This window comes from Taudactylus pleione, unplaced genomic scaffold (genome assembly GCF_031769625.1).
Source record: "Taudactylus pleione unplaced genomic scaffold, aTauple2 ptg000473l, whole genome shotgun sequence".
Lineage (NCBI taxonomy): Eukaryota > Metazoa > Chordata > Amphibia > Anura > Myobatrachidae > Taudactylus > Taudactylus pleione.
In genome coordinates, this window is record NW_028284875.1 from 9900525 (window position 1) to 9926611 (window position 26087).

General features: G+C 38.1%; 1 protein-coding gene across 1 annotated transcript in view; it reads left to right on the plus strand.

The window, feature by feature from the left end:
• LOC148503967 (N-acetylglucosamine transporter UNC93A-like) overlaps positions 1 to 26087 on the plus strand; it is a 125040-nt gene that overhangs the window by 13801 nt on the left and 85152 nt on the right. The window contains exons 2-3 of the mRNA XM_088448994.1: positions 23258 to 23439; positions 24311 to 24540. Coding sequence (XP_088305120.1) covers positions 23258 to 23439; positions 24311 to 24540 — 412 coding nt within the window. The remainder of the gene's footprint in view (positions 1 to 23257; positions 23440 to 24310; positions 24541 to 26087) is intronic.

The following is a 26087-nucleotide window of genomic DNA, read 5'->3' on the forward strand; positions in this document are numbered from 1 at the left end:
ATCTTTGGATTTATTGGAAAAGATAAGTAGTTTTTTGGTTCACATTTGTCTCAAACAATAACTACCTGGCTTATCATTTCAGGTTGATGTTGGTCGTATTATCTTGGCCATGTTTCCAGAACCCGACCAACCTCAACTTCGTCCAAGGCGTAGACCTCGTAGGCGTGCAAGGCCCCAGATATATAGAACACATGTCACCCTTTTTGGAATGCCAGATGATGAGGTCTTAAGATGATACCGTCTTCCTCCACAAATCATCCTAGACACTCTCTCATTAATAGAGAGTGATCTTGAACGGCAAATTGTCAGTCCTACAGCAATACCACCACTTATGCAATTAATGTCGGTGTTACATTTCTGTGCCTCAGGATCCTTTCAAACCATGGTGGGAATAGTTGCCGGAATCTCCCAGTCCTCCTTTTCATGGATCCTGAGGGCAGTGATGGCGGCCATTTTTAAACACCTCCATCATTTTATTCAAATGCCAGTGGATATGGGTTCCCTTAGTGTGGTGAAGGCCAATTTTTACCAAATAGCTGGCTTCCCACACAACATAGGGGTTGTGGATGGCACTCACATACCACTTCAGCCTCCAGCAAGGCTGGATGTTATTTTTAGGAACCGCAAACACTTTCATTCACTGAATGTAATGGTGGTATGTGATGCCTCCCTCCAGATCCTGTCCCTGAATGCCAAATTCCCCGGGAGTGCACATGATTCCTTTGTCATCCGGCAATCAGGGATTTGGCACAAATTAGACAACCTACAAGCTGGTGATGCGTGGCTTCTGGGTAAGTTGACACCTTCCATGGCAACCAATGCAAAGCTTGTTACACAATGGTCCTGATGTTTGTTTTTGTTTTTTCACAGGAGACAGTGGTTACCCTTGCACGCCCTGGCTGCTCACTCCTTATTTGGCTCCCACACCAGGGCCACAAAGTGAGTATAATTCCACACTTACAGCCACCAGGCAGGTGGTGGAGCTCTGTATCAGCCTTTTAAAAGGCCAATTCAGATGCCTCCACCGCTCTGGTGGCGAGCTCATGTATTTGGCGGATATGGTTTTGAAAATTGTGGTCCTGTGTGGGATATTTCACAACATTGCCATAAGGAGTGGTGTCCCAATGCAGCCAGAGGATGTCTTGTCTGAGGATGGCCCCCCCGAGGTTGGTCAGAGGTCAGTATGTGGGGGGCCATACGCGATGATGTGGTGGCCAGATATTTTAGGTAATTATTGTCAAACATTTGGTTAATTGACACAATGTAGACATGTTATATTTTAATGGCCAATTTTAATACTTTTTTTTATTTTTTAGTCTTTTATTCCCTAAAATTACCCGAAAAAACGATGCCTACTACCTGATCCCCAAAATTCTCTTCATGTGGCCACATTGGATATAACTTTGGGAACAATTATTTCTTCACCTCATTTGTGGATTCATGCTGGCCTGCTCCTTCTTACAACAGTTCTTGAGTGTTGTTTTTTTTTTTTTTTTGGGGTGTTGTTTGTTTTTTGGCGTGTGTTTTCACTGTGTGAATTGTTTTGTCACAATTCACTTTCTGTTTATTATTTGTGTGTATTAAATTTTTGGTTGTCATTAAAAAGACTTTTCCTTGGTACATTAAAAGCTTGTGTAACCTGGGCCAACAAATGCAAACTTTCATAATGGTTAATCCTGTAATGTGTTAAATTGTTAAGTAGTTTAACATGCTTTGTGGCTAAAAACAAACCCCAAAGGGATTATGGTGAATCAGTATGTTTTATAATCTAGGTCTAAGCAGGTTTGCTTTAATATTTACATTACCCACCCCAAAAAAAAAAAAACCTGGTAATTCTCCAAACCTATTGGTATTGTTAGGTGTTTAATGTGCCAGCTTACATACTTACTTGAGCTTTCTAGAATCTAATTTACATTACTTAAAAACTCATGCTCCAATAGTCTACTTATGTAAGGTTAAACAATCTAATATTTACAGACAAGGAATGAGACTCTAATAAATCAAAATATATTTTATTTTAACCAACTTTTTGAGGGGGGAACAAACAAAAAATTTAGTGCCGCAGGACCGCCATCATGTGATCCAGGACCACAAGCATCCCAATGACATGCCCCTCAATGTGTGCAAGCCTTCCTGTATTGCTTGCAAATGCCTCTGGTCCTCTGTGGGTTTAAAAAAATGTGTGACTTACTAAACTGACACCTTAATTTATATGTTACCAAACAGCTTAAAATTCAGACTATACTTAAAAAAAGTAAAAAACAATTTGGAAGAGAAAAAAAGAAATGGAAAACTCAAAGATTGTTTAAATACAAACTAGAAAAATTACACATAAAAAGACAACCAAAAAAAGGGGGAAGTATGCCAAAAAACTACATTTGATGTTACCATAAACTAGAAAGACACAAGTATGAGTGTTTGGACATGTGTGATATGTGTAAGGGGAAAGCATCCTAGACATTGTTTTTCAAAGATATATCTCCAAAACATTCGAAATACTTAACAAATTGGAAATGCACAGGCAAAAGGACAACATCACCCAAAAACCCAAAAATTACAAAAAAAGCGCATAGTTTAAAAGGGGAACATACCGGTCAGATTCATGCCTGGTCCAGGAGCCCCGACATCGTCCTCCTCTGAGGTGGGCCAGTGCTGGTCCAATGGAGGAGGGGAGATTTCACTAGGGGTGGAGGGGGAGGAAAAGTGAGGGGTGGGTGGAGGGGAGGGTGATGAAAAGAGAGGGGGGGTGGAGGGGAGGGTGATGAAAAGAGAGGGGGGGTGGAGGGGAGGGTGAATTTGGAGGGATGGGAATATTGGGAGAGGGAGGTACCTCAGGGACTGGCCGGTCTGGGCTGGAGGGGGAATTTGGGGAAGGTTTGGGTGGGAGTGGGGGATAGGGGACGAGGCCGACGTCTTCCTCGCATTAGACGTCGGAGTCTGCGCTCAGCCCCTAAATGATGGATAAAATGTTTTTATTTTTTTTGGGGGGGGTTTAGATAATAATTTACACCTCCAAAAATTTACCAAAAAAAAAAAATATGGCAAACATGCACACGTAGGTCTGTCCAAAATAAACAAACAGGGCTAGATGGAAAACATGCACACGCAGGTCTGTCCAAAATAAACAAACAGGGCTAGATGGAAAACATGCACACGCAGGTCTGTCCAAAATAAACAAACAGGGCTAGATGGCAAACATGCACACACAGGTCTGTCCAAAATAAACAAACAGGGCTAGATGGAAAATATGCACACGCAGGTCTGTCCAAAATTAACAAACAGGGCTAGATGGAAAACATGCACACGCAGGTATGTTTGCATTTTTTAGGTTAAAAAAAACTTACTTTCAGCTATTTGCTGACGCAAATTCGCCAAAAGGCGGGGGGACCTGCGGTGGAGATCCGACCACCGCCTTTCAAGCTGCCCAATATTGCGGCGGAAGCCCATATTACGCAGCCGCCGCCACACCTCCGCATAGGCGAGCCGTTTGCGTAGGTTTGTGATGGGGGCCAGATGAGAAGTGATTCTCCGGTCCATCACATCTGTGAGAACCAGGAGTTCGCTTCGTGTAAATGCTGCGGCTCTCATGATGGCAATGATTTTTTCCACAAAGAACAGTTTTAATAAAGGACCCTGAAAAAATTTGATTGGCTAATGTACTTAGAAAAATAACAGAATGCATTGTATTGGTTATTGTATGAGTCATGTGACCTACACCCTCACAAATATAATGTGAATTATGATAGGCTTGATGCAGTGACATGCGTAAGCTAATTTAAATAAACAAATGAAAGTACTAAAATATGCCTATAAAAAACAAAGAAAACAATAGTATCAATCCTAAAAACATGTAATCTGTTTAAAAAAAAACATTGGTGAAACCGTACGTATTATGCGGGAAAAATGACACACACTGACAAGAATAAAGTTTATTGACAATGACAAAAAAAAAGGATTGAAAACATGTGAAGAGCAATTAAGGTAATTAATATATTGATTGCCATGAAACGATTAAAGTATGTTTGCAGAATGAAAGAGCAGGTAATCGAAATCTGACAGGCCCCCTTCCGGAATTGACTTGTGCGAGCGACCAAAGAAACCAAAGAGGAGACGGACGGTCGCTATTTTGAATGGTCGCAAGCTAGAGGACGGGTTGGGAGACTATAGGGCGGAAAATTAGCTACGAGCGAACATACGGATGAGTGCTTGAATTTAAATATTTCCGCTCGTACGGCGGACGAGCGTACGGCTACTTGCGTCCGGGTCTGACTCAGGCCCTAAGTGTATATGGTTTTACCATTTCTTGTTCAATCTCACTATTTACATATGTATCCTTATCTAGTCTATTATATATCTCATATGGACTGTTCTTACAAACCGCATAATATCCGGTATTGCAAGTCTTCCCTCCCGTTTTTTCATTTTTAATTTAGCTATAGATATCCTGGGTTTTTTCCCCACCCATAAAAATGTAGAAACTAATTTTTCACACTGCTTATTATCTTTTTTGTTATCCTAATTGGCAACATCTTGATAACATATCCTAGTTTTGGGAATATTACATCTTTTAGTACTGCTGCTCTTCCTGTTAACGATAGTGGTCATTTTTTCCAATTTTCTAATTGTGTTTTTATTACATTAATTATTGAGTTGTAATTCGCTTTATACATATCTTGCAGTGGATAGGTTATATTTATCCCCAAATATTTTCTTTTTTTTGCTATGATTTTAAATGGATATATTTCCTGTAACATTTGAGCATTTACCCTTACTTGATTCAATGGGAGAAGTTCTGACTTGGCTGTATTAATTTTGAACCCTGTGAATGTACCAAACTCTTCAATTTGTCTTAATATTACCGGAATAGTTTTTTGGGGGATTTGTTATAAACAGTAATAGATCATCTGCAAATAATGTTATTTTTAACTCTATTTGATTAATTTTTATCCCTGTAAATCCTTCCATCTTCCTTAAGGGTACTGCCAATGGTTCAATAGCCATTGCAAGGGGGATAAAGGACACCCCTGCCTTGTGCCTCTTTGTATCTTTATCTCCTCTGATATACACCCATTACTTGCTATTCTTGAAACTGGATCTGTATATATTGTGGATACTAGTTTAAGAAAATTTTCTGGAAATCCAAATTTACTCATTGTTGCAAATATGTGGTCCCATGCCACTAAATCAAATGCTTTTTCCGCATCTACCGTCAATATAAATTGTGGTTCTATTTTCGTCAGCCCCTGGATCCATTGCATTCCTGACATTACTTTCCTTACATTTCCTACTGCATGTCTTCCTTTAATAAATCCATGTCTGGTCACATTCTATTATTTTAGGGAGTATAGTTTTAATTCTTTCCAATTGTATTTTTGTAAATATTTTGTAATCTATGTCTAATAATGAAATTGGCCTGTATGAGCTTGGCAGTTCTACATTTTTTCCTTGCTTTGGGATAACTTTTACTATAGCATCATTGAAATATTTTGGTATTGAGATTGTAGTCATTATTTCATTAAAGGCCCTTGTAAGTGGCTCACATATTCTATCTTTCAAGATCTTATAATAATCATCAGACATCCCATCGGGTCCTGGAGCTTTTCCAGTTTTTAATTTTGTTATGCCTATCCTCACATCTTCCTCTGTTAAGGGTACATATAATTTATTTTTTATTTCATTATCTATTTGTGGTAATCTTACCCTCTCCCAAAACTCCTCTTTAATTTGTGTATCTATTTTTTGTTTTGTATATATTTCCATGTAGAATGATCTTAATGTTTCTACCACCTCCTTTCCATTTTTAGTATATGCACCATAATTCTTCCAAAGGTGTGTAATCACCGACATTTCCTGTGTACTCCTAAGTAGGTTGGACATTAATTTTCCTGTTTTATTCCCCAATGCATAAAATTTATGTTGTCTATTAAATGAATATCTTTCCTCCATTTTATTAAATATTTCCTCATGAAACACTTTAGCCTCGCTATATTCCCTTCTTGTTTCTTGGGTGGATTTAAATTCGAACCTATGAAATGATTCCATTAGATTCTCTCTAGCTCTCTTATATTCCTGTATTAATTCCTTTCGTTTTCTAGCTGTATATTCTATTATCCTCCCTCTGATCACTGCCTTTCTTTGATGCTTGCCAGAAGTTTAATACATTTTCATTATATGACTGAATATTATTCATCTTAAACTCATCCCAAAAATTTTCTACTTCTTTTCTAAATTGTATTGATTGCGACAGATATGACGGAAATCTCCATTGCTTATAACCACCTTTATCCATCTCTGTTTCTATTTGCACCCAAATCAAGGCATGGTCAGAAATACAAATTGGTTCCATATTCACTTTTATCACCTTCAAAAATAACACTTCTGCCATTAATATATAATCTATCTGTGACACTGTGCCATGTGCCGCTGAAAGACATGTATAGCTCTTTACCAAGGGATTCTGAGATCTCCAAACATCAACCAGTTTTAACTGTTCCATCAAATATGACATTCCCATCTTTGGGAGGGGCCTCAGCCTCCTAGATACAGAATTTGTATCTAAGTATCTAGATACAATTAAATTGAAATCACCTTAAACAAACATAGGTATCAACAAATATGGGCACAACTTGGCTATAAGTCTTCTAACAAAATCTCTTGCAAAAACATTTGGAGCATATACTTTACATAGAACCATTTTACTCTGTGCTATTTTACATTCTATAATTATATATCTTCCTTCTGGATCCTTCTCCACCTTCAACATTTCTACTTGTATGTCCTTTCTTTTGAGGATAAGTACCCCCCTAGCCTTTGTATTGAATGGTACTGATGCTATCACTTTCCACCCCAATATATTTAACTTTGCCACTTCTGATTGAATTAAATGCGTTTCTTGCAGTAACATTATGTCCAAACCTATCTTTCTACCATACATTTAAATTTTTTTCCTTTTCCCCGGGGAGTGTATTCCTCCCACATTCCATGATCCTATTTTAATATGACCCATATTCACAGTTATTTTTACTTCTCAGGAGTATTTAAAATTTCTTATAAATCATCTTACATGAGACATAGACATAGTTAATATTTTTCATACAACCCCACACATACATCACTTCATACCTACTATTTCCCTTAGTACCTTTTAGCAGTCTAAGGCTATATTTTATTTTTCAACTTCGTTCTCTTTATTTTCTATTTCCCTTTCTCTCTTTACTTGATACTGTAGCTCTTATCAAGCTACTTATTATTTCATACTGGCTCGAGCAATCCTTTTGTTTCTTTTGTGTTCTTACACTTCTAAAGATTCTAGACACAATATTTCCTCTCCCCTTCTCCTCCCCTCCTAATCCCCACCAACCTCCACTCCCCTCTCCCTCCTCCCCGACTCCCTCCTTCTCTCCCTCCTCCCCTTCCACATCATTCCCACCGCAAAACTTCTTCCTCTTTTCCCCCCTTTACTTCAAATTTATCTATTTATCTCTTTGTGTTTTATCAACTCCTTTTTACCTGTGTTTACCTTTCCCTTGTGCATATCTTTAATAGTATATAAATTCCTGTGCATATTATACCTTATATTTACCTCTTCCCTCTCTCCCCTTCCCTAATCCCTCTCACCACCTCTACCGCTTTTCCCTATATATATATATATATATATATATCTTTATTACATTTCAACTCTATATTGTGTTCACCACTTTTCCCCAAAAAGGGATCCGTGCATCTTCTTATTATTTGTGCATAATCTATCATAATAAGGGAGGGGGAGAGAAAGAGAGAAACAAAACAAACAAAAAACTATATATATATAAGAGGGGGGGGGGAAACAGGAACAACATATATCAATGTCTATCAATAACCAGGTCATCTTTTATGCCTTGCATTAATCTTCATCTCTATTTTGTCTCATCTTTCATTTTTAGTTTCATTTTCCATTTAATTTTCCCACATATTCTTCTTCTTCAAAAACCGTCCAAAATTCTTTAAATAAGTCTCCCTCATAAATTCGTAGTCTTGTAGTCTTGCCGGATATATCGGGGAAAATTTTTGTCCCATCTTAAACAGATTTGTACATATTGGAGCAAATGCCTTCCTTGTCCTTCCTAACTCTGCAGAGTAATCTTTAAATATTATTAATTTGGCCTCATTCCATACAATTTCTCTATTCTTGCTTGATGCACTCCAGATAATCTCTTTATGCAAAAAGTTCAAGCATTTGAGTAAAACCATTTTTGGCTTCTTCTCTTCCAGACCTCTTGCTGGTCCCATTCGATGTGCCCTCTCTATCACCATATCTCTACATTGGTCTTGAACTTTAAACAGTTCTGGGAGCGTCTCTCTCAAAAATTGGTACAGTGTTGGACCCTTTATTTCTTCAGATAATCCTAATATTTGTAAATTGTTCCTCCTTGATCTATTTTCGATGTCATCTATTTTAGACCAAATTAGTTTTTCTGATCTTTGTAAGTCTCTTGTTAGGACTTTTATACTCGATATATCTTCAAAATGTTCCCCTGTTGGCTGCTCCACCACTGCAATTGCTTGATTCATCTGGGTCATTTTCTCTTTTATCTCATTGAGAGCTTGCTGTACTATCTCATTCTGCTCTTTCACTTGTTATTTTAATAAAGGACTTACTGTCTCTTTTATTGCTTGAACTACATATGATAGTGGCGGCATACTTCCACTGGTTTCTGGCGATGATAAGATTGAGCTGGTTTTAGTTGCAGTTTGAGGGTACATTCCTGTTACCATTTTAGGTATGGGTGTATGTGTTGCCCTCCCTTTATCTATTTTCACTGTTTGCCTGGCATTGGGCTTATCAAATATTTTTCCATATACTTTATATGAGGTTATTGCAGTCTCTCTTCCTGCTTCCCTTTTAGCTAGTTTTTGGCTTTACTTTATCCTTTGACTAATCCCATACCTTTGGGACTTTAAATATGTCCCCCTATCAAAACAGGCTCTTTATCAATGTCTTTTATGGAGCCATTTGAGGTCTTCTTAATCCCAGTCAGTCTCCCTTTCCTTTCATTCACCAGTTTACCCTCACACCCCAGCTCTGTTTCAGGCCAACACCACTCCCGTACCCTCGGGGATCTCCTCACTCACTCCAGTCCCCAGGCAAATAATCCACAGAATATCCCCTCTGGTCTCCAACCTCCTCCAGGCAAGTTCTGACCACACAACTGCTATGTACCACACTACCTCCTCCAGGAGTCTCCGCTGGTCAAGTGCCTCCTCCACCAGCACCACGTGTGTATTCCTCCAGGCAGACAGCCCTTCTTTACTCTCCGGCTCCACCGACTTTGGAACACCGGGTCCCGCTCACCAACCATCACCAGCTGCCCACGCGCCTCTCTCCAGCACCACACGTCCAGACGCCCAACCTCCTCCAGGAGTCTCTTTAATCAAGTGCCTCCTGCACTAACAGCATATGTGTCTCTCCGACTCTGGAGCATGGGGTCCAGCCAACAAGCCGTCACCGCCGCCCATGTCTCCACACGTCTCTCCCCGGCACCAAGCGCATGGACGTCCGCCCTCCACTCTCCTTCACCACTAGCTCCGGGGGGATGTCACCCCCTCCCTGGCTGTCACTACCATCCACACGTCCCAGGTCAGTCACCCTTCAATCGGCTAGACTCCCGGCGGACACCCGCCTCCTATCAACTTTACTATCTGGTATCAGCACCGAATTTTCCACTGACAGTTGCTATTTTTTGCTTGAGCCAGCTCACTAGCCTCTCATGCTGCATCCATCTACATAGCAGCCGGAACTAGAAGTCAGATCTAGATAATTCCCACTTTTAAAGTTTCCTCTTGTTTGTGAGTCTGTAGACAAACAAATGTCTCCCTTTCCCTCGCATATAGGTCAAAGATAAAAAACTGCTTCTGATGAAGGACCCATTAATGTCAGAAACATGTTAAGCATAGCTCACATTGTTTGTATGAAGCTCCATGGACTATTGCTGCTACTGAAATACCTGCAAGGTGGATCTTGTATCCGGCAACCTGACCCATCCTACCCCAAATTCTACTCTGAAACTGCGGTGATTATACCCTGTAAAGCTGCTTTGCCTGTTTGCAGTATTTTATCATGCTTTTTTATCTTTGTCTATTGTAAGTGCAATACTGTATTATATATTCCTATTGAGAAAGGATCACTGCACTATATTTTGTTTCTTATGTCTCCCATGACCTACAGTATATGCAAGGGAAATGGAGACATTTCTTTTTCTACAGACTTCCAAACAAGAGGAAACTTTAAAAGTGGGAATTATTCTGTTCTTTCATGGTCAATTCTTAACCTCTACTACCTCTGTGAACATTAGGATGAATATATTTTTTTTGAATTACTTACACTTTTGTGATTTATTTTAAGAGAATGTGTTAATCAGAGCGCAAGTTATTGTGTGGAATATTTTTCTTATAACAAACAAAAAAAGGGACCATAGCAGATATCTTCTGCATTACTCTCTTAATACATAAGAGGGGCACTTAATTAATGTAGAAATGCTCCAAATATGTTAGGTTTCTGCTGATTTTCAATAATAATGGTTTGTTACATCGGCCCCTTAGTGAGAGAAGCAGAAGGTAGAAGATCAGATTGGGGCAGACATATAAATAGTTCATATAAAGCAAAACACTGCTTCGCCCTTTCAGTAATGCACATACACTCACAAAGTGCAGGTTTGAAATTACCTGTTTAAAAAATGTTTTCAAAACTTACACTATAATGTGCTGCCTTCCTATATACAGTACCACAAAAATATTTAGCTTTAATCTCAGGAGAAAGCATAGAAAACAATGCTACATTTCATACTCTTTTTATACATGTTTCTGGCGATGCAGGGTACAAGGAAACAGTGTTTGTTTTGCTAAATGCATAGGGGCTCATAGGAATGAGTATTTATTTAACCTAGGCACAAACTTAGCTCGGCACCCTCTGACCACACTCTCCTACCTAAGCAAGTTTGGTCTTAAAGGGTATACTATAGTGTGTTCTCTCAGTGGCTAAATAATTATGAAAAGAAATTACATATTATTTTTTTAATTTGCTTTGAAAAGCAACATTTGCACAGTACATTTCTATGGAAAAAACTATGGGCCTGATTCAGACCCACTCACGAGCGGCTGTCCGCTCGCAAGTGGGTCGATGTTATGGACTGAGCATGCGCACGACGGAGGGAGCTCCGTCGTGCGCATGCGCCAGACGCGACGAGCGAAGGAAAGTCCTTTGCTCGTTGTGTCCGATCAAAGGGGGCGTGCTGTCAATGTTGATTGACAGCACGCCCCCTTTGGTGGGCGTGCCGGGGGCGTGCCTACCTGACGGGGGCGTTCCCATGGGAACGCCTCCCGTTAGAAGCCGGCCCACTGACATCACTAGTGATGTCAGTGGGAGTGATTTTGGCTCTGATAGAGCCAAAATCACTCCGGAGCTTGCAGTTGAAAACCTCAACCGCAGGCTCCGGCTCGCAATTTCGATGGTCGCGATGGTCTCGACCATCGCGGCCATCACAAAGCACGCTCGTATAGCCTGTGGGTGGTGACCGAACAGCTATACGAGCGTCCAGGAGGACGCTCCATGAAAATGGAGCCCGGCCCTCATTCAGAGCGTGCGCTCTGCTCAGAGCGAACGGCTCTGAATGAGGGCCTATATCCCATCAGCATTGGCGTCCCTCCCTGTGGTGACATCCAATGCAGGGAGGGTTGTAGTGCGCACGGAGAAGCCGTGCGGTGGAAAAAAGGGGATGTGACCTAGCTGGCAGGGGGTGTGGCCTCGCGGGGAGGGGGCATGGTCTCGCGGCCCTAACCCTCGTTTTAGTAATTCCAGCAGACCCGGAGGTGCGGACTGCTTCTGGGAACCACTCTGTGTGCAGTGCCGGCTCCCACACTGTCAGGAGCTACAGTAATGCTACAGTGCAGCACCAAGCTCCTGTCACTGAGGAGGAGTTGGCACTTTGGTGTCACCCCTCAGTATGCCATCAGACCCCTTACATGCCCATCAGACCCCCCACTTGCCTGTCAGACCCTCCCATATGCCCATTTGCACCAGCATGCCCAATCACTTTATGGTTGTCAGAGCATGCTGGAATTAGAATGCCGCACAAATAAATTAGAGTTGAGCAGTCCAGTTATGCTGAAAACCGAAAACACCCAAACTTTGGTGTTCTGAGTCGAACTGAGTCCCGGCTCGGATCACTTTTGGAGTTCCGATTTCTGATTTCAAAAATAAATCTTGAATGTACTGTAAATCCCTCCAACTTTATTTCAGGTGCCATTTCACACAGGAAAGTGTATAAAGAGAATGGGCCCAATGCACTAAATGCAAATGGAAATGGAAAATGCAGCCAAAAATAAAAAAAACTTCTTTTAAACTTCCTTGTGTTTGTGCCGCTGCTCTGTCGCTTAGTTTAGCCAGCCAGCTAGCTGCAGCTTTTGGCCAATACTGGTGAAAACAATATTGTGGGATGTGAGGTGGTTAAAGTTGACTGAAAATGACAGGAATATAATGTTATTGATGTTAATACTAGTACTGTAATAATACTATAGGAATAAAACAAGTCCAAGTGACCTGATTTTGGCTGTTTTTATCAATATTTTAAGAAATCCAGAAAATCAAAAGCAAAACTGAGCCCAAAACATGTTTTCATCTACATTGGACATATTCACTTTGTTACTATGTTTTCATCTGCATTGCACATATTCACTTTGGCCCTGATTCAGAGCCAGATGCTCTGACCAGAGTGCTCGCTCTGAATCAGGGCCCACCTCCATTAAAATGGAGCGTCCTCCTGGACGCTCGTATAGCTGTGGGTCACCACCCACAGCATATACGAGCGTGCAGGATGATGGTCACGATGGTCTTGACCATCGCGACCATCGCCACTGCGAGCAGAAGCCTGCGGTTGAGTCTCTCAACCGCAAGGCCAGGAGTGATTTTGGCTCTATCAGAGCCAAAAATCACTCCCACTGACATCACTAGTGATGTCAGTGGGGCCGGCTTCTGACGGTAGGCGTTCCCTTGGGAACGCCTCCGTCTGGCAGGCACGCCCCCGGCACACCCACCAAAGGGGGCGTGCTGTCAATCAACATCGACAGCACGCCCCCTTTGATCAGACACTACGAGCGAAGGAAAGTCCTTCGCTCGTCGCGTCTCGCGCATGCGCACAACGGAGCTCCCTCCATCGTGCGCAAGCGCAGTGCAGACCATCGACCCACTTGCGAGCGGACAGCCGCTCGCTAGAGGGTCTGAATCAGGGCCTTTGTTACTATGTTTTCATCTGCATTACACATATTCACTATGTTACTGTTTTCATCTGCATTGCACATATTCACTTTGTTACTGTTTTCATCTGCATTACATATATTCACTTTGTTACTGTTTTCATCTGCATTGCACATATTCACTTTGTTACTATATTTTTATCTGCATTGAGCATATTCACTTTGTTACTATGTTTCCATCTGCATTGCGCATATTCACTTTGATACTATGTTTTCATCTGCATTGCACATATTCACTTTGCTACTATGTTTTCATCTGCATTGCACATATTCACTTTGCTACTATGTTTTCATCTGCATTGCACATATTCACTTTGTTACTATGTTTTCATCTGCATTGCACATATTCACTTTGTTACTATGTTTTCATCTGCATTACACATATTCACTATGTTACTGTTTTCATCTGCATTGCACATATTCACTTTGTTACTGTTTTCATCTGCATTGTACATATTCACTTTGTTACTATGTTTTTATCTGCATTGAACATATTCACTTTGTTACTATGTTTCCATCTGCATTGCACACATTCACTTTGTTACTATGTTTTCATCTGCATTGCACATATTCACTTTGTTACTATGTGTCCATCTGCTTTGCACATATTCACTATGCTACTATGTTTCCAACTGCGTTGCACATATTCACTTTGTTACTGTTTTCATCTGCATTGCACATATTCACTTTGTTACTGTTTTCATCTGCATTGCAAATATTCACTTTGTTACTGTTTTCATCTGCATTGCACATATTCACTTTGTTACTATGTTTTCATCTGCATTGCACATATTCACTTTGTTACTGTTTTCATCTGCATTGCACATATTCACTTTGTTACTGTTTTCATCTGCATTGCACATATTCACTTTGTTACTGTTTTCATCTGCATTGCACATATTCACTTTGTTACTATGTTTTCATCTGCATTGCAAATATTCACTTTGTTACTATGTTTTCATCTGCATTGCACATATTCACTTTGTTACTATGTTTTCATCTGCATTGCACATACTCACTTTGTTACTGTTTTAATCTGCATTACACATATTCACTTTGTTACTATGTTTTCATCTGCATTGCACATGTTCACTTTTCTAACATTTTTCTTATCTGCATTGCACATATTCACTTTGTTACTGTTTCATCTGCATTGCAAATATTCACTTTACTATGTTTTCATCTGCATTGCACATATTCACTTTGTTACTGTTTTCATCTGCATTGCACATATTCACTTTGTTACTATGTTTTCATCTGCATTGCACATATTCACTTTGTTACTATGTTTTCATCTGCATTGCACATATTCACTTTGATACTATGTTTTCATCTGCATTGCACATATTCACTTTGTTACTATGTTTTCATCTGCATTGCACATATTCACTTTGTTACTATGTTTTCATCTGCATTACATATATTCACTTTGTTACTATGTTTTCATCTGCATTGCACATATTCACTTTGTTACTGTTTTCATCTGCATTGCACATATTCACTGTTACTGTTTTCATCTACATTGCGCATATTCACTTTGTTACTATGTTTTCATCTGCATTCCACATATTCACTTTACTATGTTTTCATCTGCATTGCACATATTCACTTTGCTACTATGTTTTCATCTGCATTGCACATATTCACTTTACTGTTTTCATCTGCATTGCACATATTCACTTTGTTACTATGTTTTCATCTGCATTGCACATATTCACTTTGTTACTGTTTTCATCTGCATTGCACATATTCACTTTGCTAGTATGTATTTATCTGTATTGCACATATTCACTTTGTTGCTGTTTTTATCTGCATTGCACATATTCACTTTGTTACAATATTTTCATCTGCATTGCACATATTCACTATGTTACTATGTTTTCATCTGCATTGCACATACTCACTTTGTTACTGTTTTAATCTGCATTACACATATTCACTTTGTTACTATGTTTTCATCTGCATTGCACATATTCACTTTTCTAACATTTTTCTTATCTGCATTGCACATATTCACTTTGTTACTGTTTCATCTGCATTGCACATATTCACTTTACTATGTTTTCATCTGCATTACACATATTCACTTTGTTACTATTTTCATCTGCATTACACATATTCACTTTGTTACTATGTTTTCATCTGCATTGCACATATTCACTATGTTACTGTTTTCATCTGCATTGCACATATTCACTTTGTTACTGTTTTCATCTGCATTACATATATTCACTTTGTTACTGTTTTCATCTGCATTGCACATATTCACTTTGTTACTGTTTTCATCTGCATTACATATATTCACTTTGTTACTGTTTTCATCTGCATTGCACATATTCACTTTGTTACTATATTTTTATCTGCATTGAGCATATTCACTTTGTTACTATGTTTCCATCTGCATTGCGCATATTCACTTTGATACTATGTTTTCATCTGCATTGCACATATTCACTTTGCTACTATGTTTTCATCTGCATTGCACATATTCACTTTGCTACTATGTTTTCATCTGCATTGCACATATTCACTTTGTTACTATGTTTTCATCTGCATTGCACATATTCACTTTGTTACTATGTTTTCATCTGCATTACACATATTCACTATGTTACTGTTTTCATCTGCATTGCACATATTCACTTTGTTACTGTTTTCATCTGCATTGTACATATTCACTTTGTTACTATGTTTTTATCTGCATTGAACATATTCACTTTGTTACTATGTTTCCATCTGCATTGCACACATTCACTTTGTTACTATGTTTTCATCTGCATTGCACATATTCACTTTGTTACTATGTGTCCATCTGCTTTGCACATATTCACTATGCTACTATGTTTCCAACTGCGTTGCACATATTCACTTTGTTACTGTTTTCATCTGCATTGCACATATTCACTTTGTTACTGTTTTCATCTGCATTGCAAATATTCACTTTGTTACTGTTTTCATCTGCATTGCACATATTCACTTTGTTACTATGTTTTCATCTGCATTGCACATATTCACTTTGTTACTGTTTTCATCTGCATTGCACATATTCACTTTGTTACTGTTTTCATCTGCATTGCACATATTCACTTTGTTACTGTTTTCATCTGCATTGCACATATTCACTTTGTTACTATGTTTTCATCTGCATTGCAAATATTCACTTTGTTACTATGTTTTCATCTGCATTGCACATATTCACTTTGTTACTATGTTTTCATCTGCATTGCACATACTCACTTTGTTACTGTTTTAATCTGCATTACACATATTCACTTTGTTACTATGTTTTCATCTGCATTGCAGATGTTCACTTTTCTAACATTTTTCTTATCTGCATTGCACATATTCACTTTGTTACTGTTTCATCTGCATTGCAAATATTCACTTTACTATGTTTTCATCTGCATTGCACATATTCACTTTGTTACTGTTTTCATCTGCATTGCACATATTCACTTTGTTACTATGTTTTCATCTGCATTGCACATATTCACTTTGTTACTATGTTTTCATCTGCATTGCACATATTCACTTTGATACTATGTTTTCATCTGCATTGCACATATTCACTTTGTTACTATGTTTTCATCTGCATTGCACATATTCACTTTGTTACTATGTTTTCATCTGCATTACATATATTCACTTTGTTACTATGTTTTCATCTGCATTGCACATATTCACTTTGTTACTGTTTTCATCTGCATTGCACATATTCACTGTTACTGTTTTCATCTACATTGCGCATATTCACTTTGTTACTATGTTTTCATCTGCATTCCACATATTCACTTTACTATGTTTTCATCTGCATTGCACATATTCACTTTGCTACTATGTTTTCATCTGCATTGCACATATTCACTTTACTGTTTTCATCTGCATTGCACATATTCACTTTGTTACTATGTTTTCATCTGCATTGCACATATTCACTTTGTTACTGTTTTCATCTGCATTGCACATATTCACTTTGCTAGTATGTTTTTATCTGTATTGCACATATTCACTTTGTTGCTGTTTTTATCTGCATTGCACATATTCACTTTGTTACAATATTTTCATCTGCATTGCACATATTCACTATGTTACTATGTTTTCATCTGCATTGCACATATTCACTTTTCTAACATTTTTCTTATCTGCATTGCACATATTCACTTTGTTACTGTTTCATCTGCATTGCACATATTCACTTTACTATGTTTTCATCTGCATTACACATATTCACTTTGTTACTATTTTCATCTGCATTACACATATTCACTTTGTTACTATTTTCATCTGCATTACACATATTCACTTTGTTACTATGTTTTCATCTGCATTGCACATATTCACTTTGTTACTATGTTTTCATCTGCATTGCACATATTGACTTTGTTACTATGTTTTAATCTGCATTACATATATTCACTTTGTTACTATGTTTTCATCTGCATTGCACATATTCACTTTGTTACTGTTTTCATCTGCATTGCACATATTTACTTTGTAACTGTTTTCATCTACATTGCGCATATTCACTTTGTTACTATGTTTTCATCTGCATTCCACATATTCACTTTACTATTTTTTCATCTGCATTGCACATATTCACTTTGCTACTATGTTTTCATCTGCATTGCACATATTCACTTTACTATGTTTTCATCTGCATTGCACATATTCACTTTACTATGTTTTTATCTGCATTGCACATATTCACTTTTCTAGTATGTTTTCATCTGTATTGCACATATTCACTTTGTTGCTGTTTTTATCTGCATTGCACATATTCGCTTTGTTACTATGTTTTCATCTGCATTGCACATATTCACTTTGTTACTATTTTCATCTGCATTGCGCATATTCACTTTGTTTCTATGTTTTCATCTGCATTGCACATATTCACTTTACTATGTTTTCATCTGCATTGCACATATTCACTTTGCTACTATGTTTTCATCTGCATTGCACATATTCACTTTACTATGTTTTCATCTGCATTGCACATATTCACTTTGTTACTGTTTTCATCTGCATTGCACATATTCACTTTGTTACTATGTTTTCATCTGCATTGCACATATTCACTTTGTTACTATGATTTCATCTGCATTGCACATATTCACTTTGCTACTATGTTTTCATCTGCATTGCACATATTCACTTTGTTACTATGTTTTCGTCTGCATTGCACATATTCACTTTGTTACTGTTTTAATCTGCATTGCGCATATTCACTTTGTTTCTGTGTTTTTTCATCTGCATTGCACATATTGACTTTGTTACTATGTTTTCATCTGCATTACATATATTCACTTTGTTACTATGTTTTCATCTGCATTGCACATATTCACTTTGGTACTATGTTTTTATCTGCATTGCACATATTCACTTTGTTACAATATTTTCATCTGCATTGCACATATTCACTATGTTACTATGTTTTCATCTGCATTGCACATATTGACTTTGTTACTATGTTTTAATCTGCATTACATATATTCACTTTGTTACTATGTTTTCATCTGCATTGCACATATTCACTTTGTTACTGTTTTCATCTGCATTGCACATATTCACTTTGTAACTGTTTTCATCTACATTGCGCATATTCACTTTGTTACTATGTTTTCATCTGCATTCCACATATTCACTTTACTATTTTTTCATCTGCATTGCACATATTCACTTTGCTACTATGTTTTCATCTGCATTGCACATATTCACTTTACTATGTTTTCATCTGCATTGCACATATTCACTTTACTATGTTTTCATCTGCATTGCACATATTCACTTTTCTAGTATGTTTTCATCTGTATTGCACATATTCACTTTGTTGCTGTTTTTATCTGCATTGCACATATTCGCTTTGTTACTATGTTTTCATCTGCATTGCACATATTCACTTTGTTACTATTTTCATCTGCATTGCGCATATTCACTTTGTTTCTATGTTTTCATCTGCATTGCACATATTCACTTTACTATGTTTTCATCTGCATTGCACATATTCACTTTGCTACTATGTTTTCTTCTGCATTGCACATATTCACTTTACTATGTTTTCATCTGCATTGCACATATTCACTTTGTTACTGTTTTCATCTGCATTGCACATATTCACTTTGTTACTATGTTTTCATCTGCATTGCACATATTCACTTTGTTACTATGATTTCATCTGCATTGCACATATTCACTTTGCTACTATGTTTTCATCTGCATTGCACATATTCATTTGTTACTATGTTTTCGTCTGCATTGCACATATTCACTTTGTTACTATGTTTTCATCTGCATTGAACATATTGACTTTGTTACTATGTTTTCATCTGCATTACATATATTCACTTTGTTACTATGTTTTCATCTGCATTGCACATATTCACTTTGGTACTATGTTTTCATCTGCATTGCACATATTCACTTTGTTACTGTTTTCATCTGCATTGCGCATATTCACTTTGTTACTATGTTTTCATCTGCATTACACATATTCACTTTACTATCTTTTCATCTGTATTGCACTTATTCACTTTGCTACTATGTTTTCATCTGCATTGCACATATTCCCTTTACTATGTTTTCATCTGCATTGCACATATTCACTTTGTTACTGTTTCATCTGCATTGCACATATTCACTTTACTATGTTTTCATCTGCATTGCACATATTCACTTTGTTACTATTTTCATCTGCATTACACATATTCACTTTGTTACTATGTTTTCATCTGCATTGCACATATTCACTTTGTTACTATGTTTTCATCTGCATTGCACATATTCACTTTGTTACTATGTTTTAATCTGCATTACATATATTCACTTTGTAACTGTTTTCATCTACATTGCGCATATTCACTTTGTTACTATGTTTTCATCTACATTCCACATATTCACTTTACTATGTTTTCATCTGCATTGCACATATTCACTTTGCTACTATGTTTTCATCAGCATTGCACATATTCACTTTACTATGTTTTCATCTGCATTGCACATATTCACTTTACTATGTTTTCATCTACATTGCACATATTCACTTTTCTAGTATGTTTTCATCTGTATTGCACATATTCACTTTGTTGCTGTTTTTATCTGCATTGCACATATTCGCTTTGTTACTATGTTTTCATCTGCATTGCACATATTCACTTTGTTACTGTTTTCATCTGCATTGCGCATATTCACTTTGTTACTATGTTTTCATCTGCATTGCACATATTCACTTTACTATGTTTTCATCTGCATTGCACATATTCACTTTGTTACTATGTTTTCATCTGCATTGCACATATTCACTTTACTATGTTTTCATCTGCATTGCACATATTCACTTTGTTACTGTTTTCATCTGCATTGCACATATTCACTTTGTTACTATGTTTTCATCTGCATTGCACATATTCACTTTGTTACTATGTTTTCATCTGCATTGCACATATTCACTTTGCTACTATGTTTTCATCTGCATTGCACATATTCACTTTGTTACTATGTTTTCGTCTGCATTGCACATATTCACTTTGTTACTGTTTTCATCTGCATTGCGCATATTCACTTTGTTACTATGTTTTCATCTGCATTGCACATATTGACTTTGTTACTATGTTTTCATCTGCATTACATATATTCACTTTGTTACTATGTTTTCATCTGCATTGCACATATTCACTTTGTTACTATGTTTTCATATGCATTGCACATATTCACTTTGTTACTGTTTTCATCTGCATTGCGCATATTCACTTTGTTACTATGTTTTCATCTGCATTCCACATATTCACTTTACTATGTTTTCATCTGCATTGCACATATTCACTTTGTTACTGTTTTCATCTGCATTGCACATATTCACTTTGTTACTATGTTTTCATCTGCATTGCACATATTCACTTTGTTACTATGTTTTCATCTGCATTGCACATATTCACTTTGCTACTATGTTTTCATCTGCATTGCACATATTCACTTTGTTACTATGTTTTCGTCTGCATTGCACATATTCACTTTGTTACTGTTTTCATCTGCATTGCGCATATTCACTTTGTTACTATGTTTTCATCTGCATTGCACATATTGACTTTGTTACTATGTTTTCATCTGCATTACATATATTCACTTTGTTACTATGTTTTCATCTGCATTGCACATATTCACTTTGTTACTATGTTTTCATCTGCATTGCACATATTCACTTTGTTACTGTTTTCATCTGCATTGCGCATATTCACTTTGTTACTATGTTTTCATCTGCATTCCACATATTCACTTTACTATCTTTTCATCTGTATTGCACATATTCACTTTGCTACTATGTTTTCATCTGCATTGCACATATTCCCTTTACTATGTTTTCATCTGCATTGCACATATTCACTTTGTTACTATGTTTTCATCTGCATTGCACATATTCACTTTGCTATGTTTTCATCTGCATTGCACATATTCCCTTTACTATGTTTTCATCTGCATTGCACATATTCACTTTGTTACTATGTTTTCATCTGCATTGCACATATTCACTTTGCTATGTTTTCATCTGCATTGCACATATTCACTTTGCTAGTATGTTTTTATCTGTATTGCACATATTCACTTTGTTGCTGTTTTTATCTGCATTGCACATATTCACTTTGTTACTATGTTTTCATCTGCATTGCACATATTCACTTTGTTACTGTTTTCATCTGCATTGCGCATATTCACTTTGTTACTATATTTTAATCTGCATTACATATATTCCCTTTACTATGTTTTCATCTGCATTGCACATATTCACTTTGTTACTATATTTTAATCTGCATTGCACATATTCACTTTACTATGTTTTCATCTGCATTGCATATATCCACTTTGTTACTGTTTTCATCTGCATTGCACATATTCACTTTGTTACTATGTTTTCATCTGCATTGCACATATTCACTTTGTTATTATGTTTCCATCTGCATTGCACATATTCACTTTGTTACTATGTTTTCATCTGCATTGCACATATTCACTTTGTTATTATGTTTCCATCTGCATTGCACATATTCACTTTGTTACTATGTTTTCATCTGCATTGCACATATTCACTTTGTTACTATGTTTTCATCTGCATTGCACATATTCACTTTGTTACTATGTTTTCATCTGCATTGCACATATTCACTTTGTTACTATTAGGGGTATTCAATATTTGAGCAAAAACTCAATTTTTGCGTTAAGATCGCACCTATGATGTCATTATCGCAGGTTTTAGTTATACACCGTATTCAATTTCAAAGACTTTTCGCAGGTTCGAAAAGTCTTTGATAAAAAACGGGGATAACTTTTCACCATTGAATAGGTGTGGAAAAAAAGTGCAGAATTGGGGTTTAGGGGTGCAGGCTTAAAAAAAATAGCCTGCACCCCTGGGAATGGCATTTAAAAAAGAAGTGTCAAAAAAAGTTTAAAAAAAAAATAGGGACACCCCAACAACACCCCAACAACATGCGCAGAAGTACAGAAAGCGGCCATCTTGTTAAAGGTCATTGCTTCACCTTATGGGTAAAGATGGAGACAGTGCAGTAGGGCTCTCCATAGTCCAACAAAATTTGTGTTTGCAGAAATATTCACAAACAGTGGTGGCTTTTACCTTGTTATTCCAGGCAGTTTACACATGCACGACAACACAAAACAACAAACCAGCTTCTAGGGACTGCATTGGCTGCAGCCCCTAGAAACTAGGTCTGGCTCCCGTAATAGCAAGTGAGTGGCTTCCTATTAGCTCTCTTCTAATTACAGTCCAGAAAAGCACCTTCCCTGGAATTGCCTGTGCAGCGTGTGATTAGCAGAAAGCATTTCCAATGGGAAGCCAAAGTCACGGCCAGGCAGTCATGGGGATAGCGTATTTTACTAAGGGGGCTAGGTAAAAATCCCCCACTGTTCATTAACCAAAAAGGAATTACCAGGTAGGTAAAATAAAAATTGTATTTACTTTTTTCTACAGAGCAGCCTGAACCCTGAGAAAGGCCTGGGTGTCGCATCATTGAGCGTCATCTATGGATGTCTTATCGTGTCTTCACTTTTTCTTCCACCCATCATTATTAAGAAAATTGGATGCAAATGGACAATTGTGGCCTCAATGTGCTGTTATATTACCTATTCTATTGGGAATTTTCAAGCAAACTGGTACTGAAATATATTTTACATATAAATATTTAAATATAACTGGAAATTAATTTTCATAAATAAGATGATTGTTGCAGGTGGATGCACAATGAGGTAATGTAGCAAAATATGGGACTACAGACTTTTCAATCAGCCACTGTTACAAATTATTGTTTATATAGTTTTTGCTGTGATTACTTTTCTCTGAGTATTTTACATTTATTTTATCCAGTGTTGTATGTTTGCATGTTTTGTATGTGTTCCACTAAATACTTTCTTCATATTTTGGTCTGTTCTTTCATCCTCCCTTTTCTTCAAATTGAAATCAAGAATTACTCGTAAAACTGACTTTTGGTCTGCCATTGATATGCACAATGTTTTATTTATATAATGCTGACAAGTGAGTGTCTAGTAGCTGTGCTTTAGAGAGCTGTACGGAGACCCTGCCCCTCCCTCCCCTCACAGCTCTCACTGGCTGTCTGCTACAGGTCTGCCCTTTTACAGTTGTGCCAAATAGCCCCTCAAATACCAGGTCCTGGGTAAACTCTGCCGTAACAGGCACCTTTCTTGCTCACAATGTGCATCTTATTCACAGAAATAAAACAACCGGGAGCAACAAATTAGATTACACTGATCAATTTGATGTGTGACATTTGTACATCTGTGTGCAACTGAGTATGAATCTGTGTAAAATGGACTCCGATTTGAGTGGCGGTGGCTTTTCCTAACTCCAAGTTTCATTGTGTTTACTTTAATTGTGACTTTGTACGTGTGTAAAACCATGTTAGTATGTATTGAAAATAAAATATAAACATAACATGTAATTAACCTGCACTTTAATGAAAACAAAATACTATTTCACATAGGTTTATTGTCTTGTATCCTTTTTAAGGTACAGTATAATAATCACATCTGCAATTTTGGGATTTGGAGGGGGACCGCTATGGGCAGCAAAATGTACCTATCTGACTACACATGGATTTAGGTATGCAGAGAGGATGGGCAAGAAAAAAATGGATGTTGTGAACCATTACTTTGGAGTATTCTTTTTAATTCACCAGACATCGGGAATATGGGGAAATCTTATCTCATCACTAGTGCTCCAACAAAATCACGATAAAGGTAAGCATTTAATATTTTTAAAACAAAGCTGCTGAGGCTGAAAAAAAAAAAATATATATATATATATATTATATACTGTATATATACACATTAAAAAAGGACAGATTGCAACACACCAAAAATTGTGTACTTACATCCATATGCTGAGCTGGAGGTATCTTAAGATGCATTCTGCTCTGCACCAGTAACATGTACAGATACACTTACATCCAACCAGGTCATAAGCACAAGAATAATTCTTTAACATTATATTGATTAGTAAAAGCACAGTCACTATTAAGTCTGGTTTAATTTGAAAACCCTCTATATAACAGCAGATCTGATCTTCTTAGACACAGAAAAAGTGTGAACTTCCACAAAGGCGCATAAAGATGATAGCCTTTTACAACACTATCCCCTTGAAGATCACCAACCACTGACATAAACCCTAAAACAACAGAAATGGGGTAGTTTGTAAATGGCACTAAATATACAATTAATCCGAAACTGGATTTGATGCACAAATATAATATCTCCGATATCCAAGTCCAACACAATATGTGTGTTCTCAATGTGAATTATCGAAACCCTCATGTCTAGGGATCCTCTTTTACCTCACACTCACATTCAAAATTTCTTGCTTTGTGCACATATAGGTTTCTTTGAAAGTTGGCTGCAACACAGGTCACAATGCTGGAACAAAGACCCTCCTCTATTTTTCTGTCCCATAGGCAGATGTGGCCAGAGCCGCCATCAGGGGGGGACTGCCGGGCCCACAGTCCCAGGCCCGGATAGAGAGGGGGCCCAGGTGGCAGCAGCAAGCTGGCAAGGAAGATCATCAGCACTGCAGCATGTGAACTACGGAGCTGGCCATGAGCCAATCGTAGCTTGCAGAATGGCAACCAATCCGAGCAGCTGCTACTGATTGGTGCCCATTAAGCGAGCTATGACTGGCTCATGGCCAGCTCCATAGTTCACATGCCGCAGTGCTGATGATCTCTCTCCCTGCCTGCCGCCCAGTAAAAAGAGTGGGTATGTTGATCCTGCCTTTTTCCCCCCTCGAGACCAGCCAGCCTTACCTGCAATGCCCCTCCAGTCAAGCCAGCCATCCTGCCTTCCCTGCACTGTCCCTCAGTTTAGCCATCCTTCCCTGCACTGCCCCCCAGTCCAGCCAACCACCCTGCCTTCCCTGCACTGTCTTCCAGTCTAGCCATCCTTCCCTGCACTGCCCCCCAGTCCAGCCAACCATCCTGCCTTCCCTGCACTGTCCCCCAGTCTAGCCATCCTTCCCTGCACTGCCCCCCAGTCCAGCCAGCCACCCTGTCTTCCCTGCACTGTCCACTAGTCTAGCCATCCTTCCCTGCACTGCTCCCCAGTCCAGCCAGCCATCCTGCCTTCCCTGCACTGTCCCCCAGTCTAGCCATCCTTTCCTGCACTGTTCCACAGTTCAGCCAGCCTGCCCACCCCCCAGTCCAGCCAGCCACCCTGCCTTCCCTGCACTTTCCCCCAGTCCAGCCAGCCTTCCCCGCACCCCAGTCCAGCCAGCCATCCTGCCTTCCCTGCACTGC